This window comes from Asterias rubens, chromosome 21 (assembly GCF_902459465.1).
Source record: "Asterias rubens chromosome 21, eAstRub1.3, whole genome shotgun sequence".
NCBI classification, from domain to species: Eukaryota; Metazoa; Echinodermata; class Asteroidea; order Forcipulatida; family Asteriidae; genus Asterias; species Asterias rubens.
Genome location: NC_047082.1, coordinates 10,604,734 through 10,617,775, shown reverse-complemented (window position 1 = coordinate 10,617,775; position 13,042 = coordinate 10,604,734). Strand labels below are relative to the sequence as shown.

General features: G+C 38.9%; 1 protein-coding gene across 1 annotated transcript; it reads left to right on the top strand.

Annotated features, from left to right (window-relative positions):
- The first annotated feature begins 1,484 nt into the window (after nt 1-1,484).
- On the top strand, nt 1,485-5,858 carry LOC117304569 (interleukin 17-like protein). Its single transcript, XM_033789093.1, has 2 exons — nt 1,485-1,647; nt 5,164-5,858. Exons 1-2 carry the CDS (start codon nt 1,645-1,647, stop codon nt 5,671-5,673), a joined length of 513 nt encoding a protein of 170 aa, XP_033644984.1. The 5' UTR covers nt 1,485-1,644; the 3' UTR covers nt 5,674-5,858.
- Nucleotides 5,859-13,042: the final 7,184 nt, after the last annotated feature.

The window sequence follows — 13,042 nt, the reverse complement described above, 5'->3', positions numbered from 1 at the left end:
TTTATCCGCAAGGATAAAAGACAGGTACCTGCTACTCAGATACAGCATGGAGGAAGATCCTCCATGGATACAGTGATTCCATTGGATACAATGATATCATTGGGTAGATGCAATGACTATTGCTACCGTAGCTGGGTTTGTTTTGATTGGTCTGAGGTCACCTCGGACGACCAATCAAAACACAGTTATGGAAAGCTTACTTTTGGACGTCTGCATGCTGTGTCCACGTACGTGTGTATTGTATACAGTACATGCATGTGCATGTACTTGCAGTGTAATGTTGGTGACGAATTTGACTGCATATCTCTATGTGAAATGAATGTAGGTCAAAGGTGAATGAACACGCCGGCTGGAGGGCCGGTCTCTGGCGTTGTTCACGAGCCTCGAAGTGTGACGTCAGATGTTCAGTCTACCTACAGCAAAGTGTAACTTTTTATTTTCGACTATAACATTCAGTTATCAATTGTTTCAATAATTGTATTGTTTTGTATTGTTTTGTATTGTATTGTCTTTTATTCCGGTACTGGAACAGACTTCATAGCCCTGGGAAGGATAACATCAGCTAATAAAGTAACAATATAGTGAAGAAGTCGAACGGAAAACTAGGAAAACTAGCATGATCTTAATTTCCTTTTAAAGGGTCTATGCAACTTTTATAGAACAAAAAACGCAATGTCCACAGATGTACACTAAACTTACACACTTTGATGATAGTAGAAAGCTTCCCTGAAAATATTACGTGCTGAGGTGCTGTAATTTTTTGGGAAATGAGTAAAACAATGTCATGAAAATAATGTTCGTCTTATGAGACGAAATTATTTTAATTATTTACAAACGTATTTTCATAACATTGTTTTACTCTCAAAAACTACAGCACCTCAGTAAGTAATATTTGAAGGGAAGCTTTCCACTATCATTATATCTTCAAACCCTGTAAGTTTATTGTAAATCTATGGACATTTTGAATAAAAAGATACTAGTGTATACTATTTTTGCCAGGCAATTACATAGAGCTTCCTCCGGATGGTTCATCAAAAATTTAAATCTATCATGGTCAAATATATTTCCGGTGATTAGTAAAGGTATCCAGCCCCTTTAAACTGCTTGGAATTTCGTAATATTTATTTATCTTCGTTTTGCGAGGTTGCAAATTCCACATCGACCCCACATGTCTCTGTATCATGCAGTTCCTGCACGTGATGCCTGTACGGGGGCTTATTGGTGCACAATCTGACTCACCGGTTGCGATGAGGCATTGGAACAAGGCTCAGTGTAGACTTGGTTCAAGTCTGATATCGCGGATTCCTCTGCATCAGCCAACGAAAAAAAACCCCCACAACTCAGGCTAATGACGGGAGTTAACCTACAAGAGGGCGCTATTTTAGGTAATAATGTATCGGCTATCGGGTAGACTAAAAGCCATCACAGACTTGGAACCAAGTCTAGGTTCAGTGTGACTAGAACTCAATGAAGGAAACGAGTCCGGGCATTAGCTGCGCTGATGACAGCGGTCTCGCTGTATACCGAACAGTGATCCTTCAGACAACTGAAGAGTGTGGGTGTTGTTTTTGATGATTGTCTTTGTTTGACAGAGTTCACCATTTTTTGAGAGGGCGTAGAACAGACAATTCAGAGGAGAACATAATGGTAAGTCGTGTTGGATGATTTCTGTGTTATAGTAAAAACTATTAATTGTTTTGTGTACAGTACCACACAAGTAACACTTTACTTTTAAATTTTGTGCGCTTATTACGTCTGATGTTTGCTGACAATCACTAAACTATACGTTGTGTGAACATCGCATTGGAACGTGTGCGTATTTTAAAGGCAGTGGACACTATTGGTAATTACTCAAATTAATTATTATCATAAAACCTTTCTTGATTACGAGTAATTGGGAGAGGTTTATAGTATAAAAACATTGTGAGAAACAGCTCCCTCTGAAGTGACGTAGTTTTCGAGAAAGAAGTAATTTTCCACGAATTTGATTTCGAGACCTCAGATTTAGAATTTTGAGGTCTCGAAATCAAACATCTGAAAGCACACAACTTCGTGTGACCATGGTGCGACAAGGGTTTTTTTTTTTAATTCATATCTCGCAACTTCGACGACCGATTGAGCTCAAATTCTCACAGGTTTGTTATTTTATATTTTGAGATGAAACCAACTGTGAAGACTAGTCTTTGACAATTACCAGAAGTGTCCGATGTCTTTAACGCTACATACGAAATATGGACCTGAAATCAGAAGAGGTCCAAGTAAAATATAGCCTGGACTTGGAACACTATGTTAACCTACACACGTCCACAGGTTGAGTAGGATGTTCGCTGCAAGTGTACAGAACAAAGGAATGTCCATAGAGTGACTGCAACACAGAGCTGTGTGTACTTATAGTGAATGCGTTATAGGTCCCAGTTAAATGTAGGGACTTGGAACACTATGTGGACCTACACACGTCCACAGGGTGTTGAGTAGGATGTTCTACTGTAAGTGTACAGAACAAAGGAATGTCCATAGAATGACTGCAACACAGAGCTGTGTGTACTTGTAGTGAATGCGTTATAGGTCCCAGTTAAATGTAGGGACTTGGAACACTATGTGGACTTACACACGTCCACAGGGTGTTAAGTAGGATGTTCTGCAAGTTAGTGTACAGAACAAAGCAATGTACATAGAGTGACTCCCACACAGAGCTGTGTGCACTTGCAGAGATTGCGTTGTTCATATCAAAGGCCATTACTTGGTAATTAAATCATCATCTGGAATTAATTGAGAACAACAAAACTAATTTATACACTTAATTCATTCTCAATAATGTTGAAGGAACAATACAAAGACACGATTAATTGTTATAAGTAGACTCAGTTTAAAGCGATGGACACTACTGGAAATTACTCGAAAATAATTATTAGCATAAAACCTTACTTGGTAACGAGTAGTGGGGAGAGGTTGATAGTATAAAACATTGTGAGAAACGGCTCCCTCTGAAGTGACATAGTTTTCGAGAAAGGATTAATTTTCCACGAGTTTGATTTCGAGACCCCAGAATTAGATTTTGAGGTCTTGAAATCAAGCTTCTGAAAGCACACAACTTCGTGTGACAAGGTGGTTTTGTTTATTATCTCGCAACTTCGACGACCAAGTGAGCTCAAATTTTCACATGTTTGTTATTTTATGTTTAGATATACCAAGTGAAAAGACGGTGTCTTTAATGCACGATGTAAGTTTGAGTTGAAATAATATAAACAAAAACGCCTGTTACTTGGATATACCACTTTCATTATGTAAAATTTATGTGAAAAAAACAAAAAACCGACAAAACTAAAATTGGAATTTCCCTATTTATAAATAGTTATGGTTTCCGTTGTGATACTTCGAAATGCTCGTTGTGGTGAACTTTGTCACTAGAGCGCCTCTGTTGTTTATTCAGTCAGTGATTTAAAGCCATTGGACACTTTCGGTAAAAAGAATAAACAAAAGTTCAAAGATTTACAAATAATTTACAGGGTTTACAGAAGGTAATGGTGAAAGACTTCTCGTGAAATTCATCCATGAAATGCTTCTCGATGTCGGGAATTACGGATTTAATTTAAACACATGTCATGACATGGCGAAACGTGCGGAAACAGGGGTGGGTTTTCCCGTTATTTTCTCCCGACCCCGATGACCGATTGAGCCTTAATTTTCACACGTTTGTTATTTTATATATAAGTTGTGATACACGAAGTGTGGGGACTTGGACAATACTGTTTACCGAAAGTGTCCAATGGCTTTAACAACAAATAAAGGCACTGACCACTTTTGGTAATTGTTAAAAACCAGTAATCTCACTTGGTGTATTCCAATATATGCATACAATAACGAGCCTGTGAAAATTTTGATTCAATCAGTTATTAACAAAAAAATGAAAGGTAAGCCTTGAAAAGAATGAAAGGCTTCTGGCCAGTAGTCTTTTATTATTTTTAGTGAGAAATTTCCTCTTTCTCAAAAACTAGGTTTACTTCCTCGCAATGTTTTATAATATCGACAGGTCTCCATTGCTCGTAATAGCAAGTAAGTTTTTATGCTTACAATTATGTTGAGTATTTACCAACAGTGTCCAGTGCCTATAAAGACACTGTATACTATTGGTAATTGTCAAAGACTAGTCTTCATAGTTGGTGTATCTCAACGTATGCATACAATCTTAACAAACCTAACAAACCTGTGAAAACTTGAGCTCAATCGGTCGTGGAAGTTGCGAGATTATAATGAAAGAAAAAAACACCTTGTCACACCAAGTTGTGTGCTTTCAGATGCTTGATTTCGAGACCTCAAATTCTAAATCTGAGGTATCGAAATCAAATTCGTGGAAAATTACTTCTCTCTCGAAAAGTACGTTACTTCAGAGGGAGCCGCTTATCACAATGTTTTCAACCTCTCCCCATTACTCCTAATCAAGTAAGGTTTTATGGTAATAATTATTTTGAGTTATGACCAATAGTGTCCACTGCCTTTAAGATGCACCGTCACTGTATGTTTGTATCATACACTTGCACACACGGAACTCGCATTGTTAACCCGGAAAAGTGGTGTCAAGTGTTAAGTGTCAAACAGCACGAACAACCGAACGGATCATAACAATGGATATAGAAATGTTATTCCTGAAACCCAATAGTGTACTTATGTAAACATATTTGAACTTTTAGTCCCGGACTCAACGTGCCGCCCGCTGTAATAATTAATTTATTAAAGAAGCAGCGGGGAACCAACCGCATCTCTGTCCGCAACATTCGCAGAAGTCTCGGGCCTGACTAACGACGCTCAAATGACAATTGAAATTGGAGATTTTCTGAAAAACTTATATTTTCCGTTAATTTTATATAGGTGACCGCAACCGTATCCCTTCCAAAATAAAGGACACTAACAATAAACAGTAAAATGTGTGTGTTCATAATTTATTTTGTTTAGTTATTTATTCACTGATTTATTTGTTTACACAAGTTCGCCTAAAGAAGGATGTGGACATAATTATAAGGGGCTACAATGCGAAACTATGTGTAACAATTGTGTTTTGTTCAACGTCAAATCATTTGACATTATTATGTTACCCAGTCAGTCACCCTTGTAGTTTATTATTTGAAAACAAAGACCAAAAACAAACAAACTGTTGTCTCTTTTCAGGGGTCCATTACCCAACAGAGTCTCTTAATTGTGGTCGCCATATTGTGCATCTCGACGACAATGTCCATGTACACAGTGGAAAGATGCGTCATCCCCGATGAGAAGGAACTCTTGACCTTCCTTCTTGAGAACGGTGGGGTTGTCTTGGCTGCTCCTCCGACCGATGAGGTCATCGATGCCACCCCGGACGACAACCACTGCCCCGTAGGCGAGACAATCTCCAATGACGCGCCGCTGGGCGAGAGAGCGTTGTGCCCGTGGAAGATGGTTTCAACATACGACGCAACGCGCTATCCGTCGACTCTTCTCAAGGCCGTACCCAAATGCGAATCCTGCCTAAGTGCGGATGGTCTAACGGTGCTGCCTAATACGAGGTGCGAGGTGGTGTACTACCCGACTAAAGTTTTGCGCCAGAAGGGCTGCGAACAGGACGGTGTGATGCAGTATGGTGTTGAGCCTTTCCAAATGGCTGTTGCAACTCAATGCATCTCAACGGGCTCCAGTCTATAAGCTTGTTACAAGAGGCAACTCTTACAGGCAACTTGGAGGCAACCAACAGTTGTTGGCCCAATCTCATGGAGCTGCTTAAGCACAAATTGTGCTTAAGTACAACAATCCTTGCTTATATTAATTTTGTTTTTTGCCCATACACCGATGAGTGTTAGCACTGTATACTCAGTACTTTCCCGAGTCCTGTGAAAAAAATATCACAGGCATGTATACCTCGGGTGGGATTCGAACCCACGACCCTTGCAATTCTAGAGCAGCGTCTTACCAACCAGTGTCCTTGCTTTAGTATAATCAGATTACCAGCCAAGACTCCACGTCCACTCAAGTGTTATGCTAAGTAAACAACAGCTAAATACCAGTCACAAGCAATGTATATGGAATTAAATTTTGTCAGTAACATGTGAAAAATAAGCAAGTGTTTTCGTGCGTAAACATTTTATTCTTAAGCAGCTCCATAAAATGGGCCTTGTCACCGGACCACTTTGGTATGCTTCAAGTAATGTCTTACGATCCCCAAGAAAATGCATAAGAAGGTGTTTTGTGACATTGAACTGTTGCCTGTAAACTGCGCCATGTGACATGCCCTGACGATCGAGAACAACAACATTACAACGAGAAAAACCGTCACAATGTTTATGCATTTTATGTGCATGTAATGTATTTTGTGTTTATTATTGGTTTTACGTATAATCAGTCAGTACTTCCCCGAGTGCCGTGCAACAACAATTACAGGCATACTACTCGGGTTAGATTCGAACCCACGACCTTTGCCAATCAAGCTTTTGTTTGCATTGTGATCTGGGTTTTATCCGGCGTGCATCGCTTGAATAAAAAAAATCTCTTAAAGCCATTGGACCCTTTCGGTAAACAGTGTTGTCCAAGGCCCACACTTTGTGTACCACAACTTCTATATCAAATAACAAACCTGTTAGGCTCAATCGGTCATCGGAGTCGGGAGAAAACAACGGAAAAACCCACCCTTGTTTCCGCGCGGTTCGCCGTGTCATGACACGTGTTTAAAATAAATCAGTAATTCTCGTTAACGAGAATTTTTATTGTTTTGCTGTTTTCTCAAAAAGTACAGCATTTCATGGAATAATATTTCAAGAGAAGTCTTTCACCATTGCCTTCTGTAAACCCTGTAAGTTATTTGTAAATCTGTGAACTTTTTTTTTTTCTGAACCGAAAGGGTCCAATGGCTTTAAAGGCACTGGACACCTATGGTAATTGTCAAAGACCAGTCTTCTCATTTTGTGTGTCTCAACAAATGCACAAAAATAACAAACCTGTGAAAATTTGAACTCAACTGGTCGTCGAAGTTGAGAGAGGACAATGGAAGAAAAAAAGAAAGAAAAAAAACACTTGTCGCACAAGTTGTGTACCTTAGCTGAGATCTTGAATTCAATTTGAATATATAAGTGAGAATTTACTTTCTCAAAAACTACATAACTTCAGAGGGAGCGGCGTTTCTCACAATGTTTTACACCACCAACAGCTCTCTTTTGCTCATTACCAAGCAAGTTTTTATGCAAACAGTTATGAGTAATTACCAATACTGTCCATAGGTAATACGTCGACATTGACCCCAAATAGAAGTCGTGTACACTATATCAGACAGACTATATACCTTGTTATAAAGATGGTAATAAAGATGTCTTGTTCCCCATATTATGCAATGGCTTTACACTGACTTTTATTGTACCAGACTATACCTCCCCCCCCCCTCCCAGCCTCCGTTTCACAACATTGTTTGAATGGAAGAAACACAACATGTTTGCACCATGATAAAGGTTTATAAAACGCCACCAAAACATTTTTATTTTTATTTTACACAATTTCAGTTTTCCGTCATCAGTCAGTGATGATAATGAGTTGTGTATTAATATAGAGGAGAGACTGACGTCATTTCCGAGCGATCTAGAATGACGTAAACACCCGGTTTTAATGACCAAACTTTTTAACGGAAATGTATAAGCTCACACAATTTTGTTTGACAAAAAAAAAATAGTACAAAAATAAATCGTGACTTAATTTGGGTGGCCCATATCGATGTGGGTTAGCACTGTATACTCCGTAAGTTCCCGAGTCCTGTGAAAAGAGTCACATGCATATTACTCGGGATTCGAACCAATCATCATAAAATCATTCGGCAATGGCTTGCGTCCGTTGCCGCCTCATCCTCAAATTGTAACGGGGGCGCACTCCTGGAGTCGCCGCCATCACCTGATCTCTTTCAATCGCTGCTCTTCGAACTTTGTAACTCTAGAGCAGTGTCTTACCAATCTTAGGGTGCGTTCGTTTAGCTTCCCTCATGGGTCTACCGCGATGCTCGCTCGGGTGAGCCCCTGACAAGAGCTAAACGAACGACCACTCACCGCTCTCGTAGTGACGTCATGCACTTGGGGTCAGCCCCCCCCCCCCAAGTGACCCACTCCACAAGCAGGGAACTTGGGCTGACCCGGGTGAGCCCCTGGAATGACGTCAAAGCTATTCGAACGCACCGGGGGCAGTCCAGGGTCGACCTAGGGAAGCTAAACCAACGCACCCAGTGTATCCTCGATGCAAGGTTTCCATCTATTCAATCATGATCTGTTGATACTCGTAATTGCGTGTTTATATGAGAGTTCATACTATTCAGAGACTTATGGTTCAAGTTGCACTAAAAATAAGCCATTTTGAGGTATTGTGGACACAGTAGACCTTTATCACGGTGCGGCCATCTTGATTTTCTCTCATTTATATTAATGTTACCAAACCGAGGCTGGAAGAACTAAAAAGTCTGGTTCCTATTTTCAAAATGATTATTAGCATTCGTTATTGTTATTCGATACGAGGAACATGACCAAGATGGCGGCAGCATAATAAAGGTCTATACTATGGCACTCTGTGGTTTGCTGCCCTCATATAGTGGCCCCTATAGATTAAAAAAGAAGACGGCTAAATTGGAATGGTCGAAACTTTTTCAACCCCCCCCCCCCTCCCAACCTCCGCAAGCTGAAAGGGGACACATAAACCAAACATAAATGTTGCGCATTCTGTTTTATTGTCCTCCATGGTATGCCCAATAAACTGATTTGAATTGAACTGAAATGAATTGAAATGAATTGCTTCCAACATTATTGTTGTGGTGAATTGTACATTTCATCAGTTACGTAATAAACCACTAGGGCGTGGGCCGCTGGCGGGGCTCGATTTTGTTTTTTCTTCTCCAAACGACATTGCATTTTTTTCCCTGCCGCTGTGATTGGCTCTTTCCGTCAGATTACGTCATCATGAAATTGGCCTGCTCTTTCACCAAATCATTGCAATGTCGTTTGGAAATAAAAAATGCAGCTTCGTGTAGCCCTGCTGGCATGGCGGTCCGAATCCAGCTATCAGTGAGTCAACGTCTAATGTGTCTGTTTTTGGGGGCTCCGACTCGACTCTATAGGTAAATATATACCCCGTAAAACACAACATTGTACATGCATTAAACAAGAGCTGTTGATTTTGCTTGTTATTTTCATTTTAGTTTAGACCGTAGACCTATAAAATCGGTAGCCAAGGGGGTTGTGGGATGGTGGGCGCTATAGGGGATGGTTAGGTGGTGGGTAGATTTTATTGTTATTTTATTTTATTTGTATTTATTTATTTTTATTTTTTTTTTTTTTGGGGGGGGGGGCTGAAAAGAAGAAACACAATATGTTTGTTCCAAGATAACACTTTATGATAATCATCATACTTTATAGTATGTATTCAAAGCAAACTGATTGAGTGAAAATATACCGAACTGTTCTGAACCGGACCGAGCTCGACAGGATGTTTTAAACTGATTTGCAATGAAATGTTTGTCATACCTCGTCCGTTATATTTAGCCATGCAGCGTTTTGAAATCTTCTTCATAATTCCAGGAATCTTCCAGTTTTAAAATCATTAAAGTTCCTACATCATTGCAATGGTATTCAGTTCCCTTTTAGTTCTTTTGTATGGCTCTGTTTTCTTTCAAACCTATAGTCAATAAACCAAGTGCTTTGTGCTGTTACCTGTTTGACGTGTGTCAGGAACGTGGAGCAAATATTAAGCTAACAAATATAGGAATTTCAATGCATTGTCCTTATAATAATTATGAGATATGTTTAATAACAAGAGTTTCTTTTGTTTACCGGCTCTCTGCCCCACTCTTTCAAACCAATAATTTATGGTAGTGAAAAGGAAAACGAAACACACAACGTTTTAATTGTGCAGCATTCTTAGCTCGAGCCTTTGACATTTCTTACAGGCTCCATAACGGTCCAACGTTGCATATCAACGTGTACAATAGCCACCCCAAGTGTGTATTCAGTTACTTATGAATGGACCCATGGCCTCGTCTGAAGCGGAACTTCCGATGTGTGGGGAAACCCCTTTTTTTGTTGGATCACGTCGCTTTGATAACAGAGTCGATAATAAACAACATAGCTCCGTGGTAGAGCAGTTTCTGATCAGGCTGGTAGTATACCAGTCTTTTTAAAGGCAGTGGACACTATTGGTAATTACTCAAAAGTATTATTAGCATAAAACCTTTCTTGGTGACGAGTAATGGGAGAGGTTGATGGTATAAAACATAGGGAGAAACGGCTCCCTCTGAAGACCCAAAGTTTTCGAGAAAGAAGTAATTTTCCACGAATTTGATTTCGAGACCTTAGATTTAGAAGGTGAGGTATCGAAATCAACCATCTAATCGCACACAACTTCATGTGACAAGGGTGTTTTTTCTTTCGTTATTATCTCGCAACTTCGATGACCGATTGAGCTCAAATTTTCACAGCTTTGTTATTTTATGCATATGTTGAGATACACCAACTGTAAAGGCTAGTCGTTGTCAATTACCAACAGTGTCCACTGCCTTTAAGCTAAATCGCAACAGTGTCCAATGGTTCAATGTTTGTGTGATCAGCCATGTAGCATTACGTAACACACATTGTGAAATGTTTGCCCTAATCTCTCGAGTGAGTCACAAGAACTATTCTATAATAATAAATATACAACGTTTATAGAGCGCTAAATACGGATGTTTCTGAACGCTATAACCAGATTGACAAAACAGATGGGTTTTAAGTTGAGGTTTGAAAGGATTTTGATTGTTTAATGAAGGAGCTGCTTGAATGTGGGTTGGTAGCTTGTGCCAAAGTGTTGGAGCTATGACTGAAAAGGCCCGATCGCCATAGCGTGTCATGGTCTTTCACAATTTCCAAATCGTAAACACAATCGTATCAACAGAGAGTATAGCTGTTGTGTGTGTGTTTTTTTCTAAAGATTTTCAGATACAGTTCTCGATATAACTTTTATAGAAGGATGGGGGATAAGGGGTTCTTGTTTAAAGACTAACATTTGTGTATAGCACCGGGTGCTTGCAATGGGTTGGACAAAACGAATGGTTCACTCTTTTACTCTTTTACATTAAAGACATTTGACACTATTGGTAATTGTCTAAGACAGTCTTCTCACTTGCACAATATAACAAACCTGTGAAAATTTGAGCTCAATCGGTCGTCGAAGTTGCGAGATAATAATGAAAGAAAAACACCCTTTCAGATGCGTGGTTTCGAGTCCTCAAATTCTAAATCGGAGGTCTCGAAATCAAACTCGTGGAAAATTACGTTTCTTCAGAGGGAGCTGTTTTTCACAATGTTTAACACTATCAACAGCTCCCCATTACTTGTAACCAATTAAGGTTTTATGACAATAATTATTTTGAGTAATCACCAATAGTGTCCACTGCCTTTAAGAGAGTACCATCAAAATGATTAAATAGGCACATTAATTAATATAATAATACAAACAAACAGTTGAAAGCTCATTTAAGAACAGCTGCATATTTTAATTGTCCACTAAAGTGTTCCGTGACTTTGCTAATCAATGTTAAAACAAAACTCAAAAATAAATCAAACAAAATACATTGAAATTGAATCTAATGCAAATAATGATATAGTAAAAATCTAAATTCAAGTTATCAAAACTAGTAAAAAAATTGTAATAAATAGACAATTTAAGCTAAAAACTAATTGACAATAGCAATAAACTTAGTAGGAAATTAACGAGCGCCGAAATGTTAGGTGATTCAAAAAGTTAAAAACTGATTTTAAGCAATCTGGGTCCAGCCACAGAATTGTATTTTTTTTTTTTTTACATACTTTTTAATATTAGTTTACAAAACAAACTTACTTTTGTTTAAAATGACGGCCTTAATATAAGGTCAAACAAAATCCACGTAGTGGATACACTGATTTTTTTATAACTTATTGTAATCAAGTTTAAGGTTTGCCTTTTACCGAATATTATACGCTTAAGGGGGCAAGCTTGTCGACTGGCCAGCAGAAATTTGTGCGTGGCCCGGCCTGGATTCGAACCCAGAACTATCCTTGTTTTAAAAGAAGGTGGGTGTCATGAGGCTGAGGCGAAATAACTAATACTGGCTTAAAAGTCTGTCTTAACAATAATGTTCATTTTAAGTGAACTCTTTAAACAACACACGGGGAAGTAAACGCTTAGCTGGCAAAAGTCAGTCTCTCTCAAATAACGCGTCTATGCGTATGAATTCCACAAATTAAACAAGTTGTGATTCATAAACTAGATGACAATCCTTATTTTATAGTCATTGTGAGATCAACGGTTACCCTGGTAGGATTCGAGCCCAGGACCTTGTGTTGCAAGTTGTGTAGTTTAACCACCGGGCCATGGTGCCATGCTTGCACTCAGACATCAGTAAAGGGCTAACCAAACTTCAATACTCAATAAACCTGAAGTCAAAATTACTCAATCCAGTTACATCGAACTGGTTCGATTATTAGCGTTTAAAACTAATCTAAACTTAAAGGCAGGGTGTACTTTGGGTTATTACTGCAAAAATGTATGATACAAATTACCTGGTAAAAAGCACTGGAGAGCTGTTGATATTATAAACATGGTTAGAGTCTACCCCTTTGAAGTAATGTAGTTGTAAAACAAATATATAAACTAGACATTAAGTGTTTGTGAACAAACACGAAGCTGTTCCTTGTTGTTTTGCTTCGATTATGTGCTTCATTGCCCAAGGAATATATAACTGAAAAAAAAGGTTTCAAAAAAGTTGTGTAGCTCTTGTTATAAGGTTTTACTTCCCGGTTGAGTTTTTGTTTGTCATGGTCTAATTTCCGAACGTAACGCGAAATACTGGAATTAGTTTAGGCAAATGGTCCCAGGCGCGAACAAGGTGACTTTACCCGTAAATAACTCCAAATCCCGGGCGGTCTATTTTCGTCGTCCACGCTCGTCGGCTGAAATGAACCCGGTCCACGAATTTTAGGAACAAGTTTAGACTTTTGCTAGTCGGTTACCGTAAGAAATCTATGTATATTGAACAAAAAAAAAA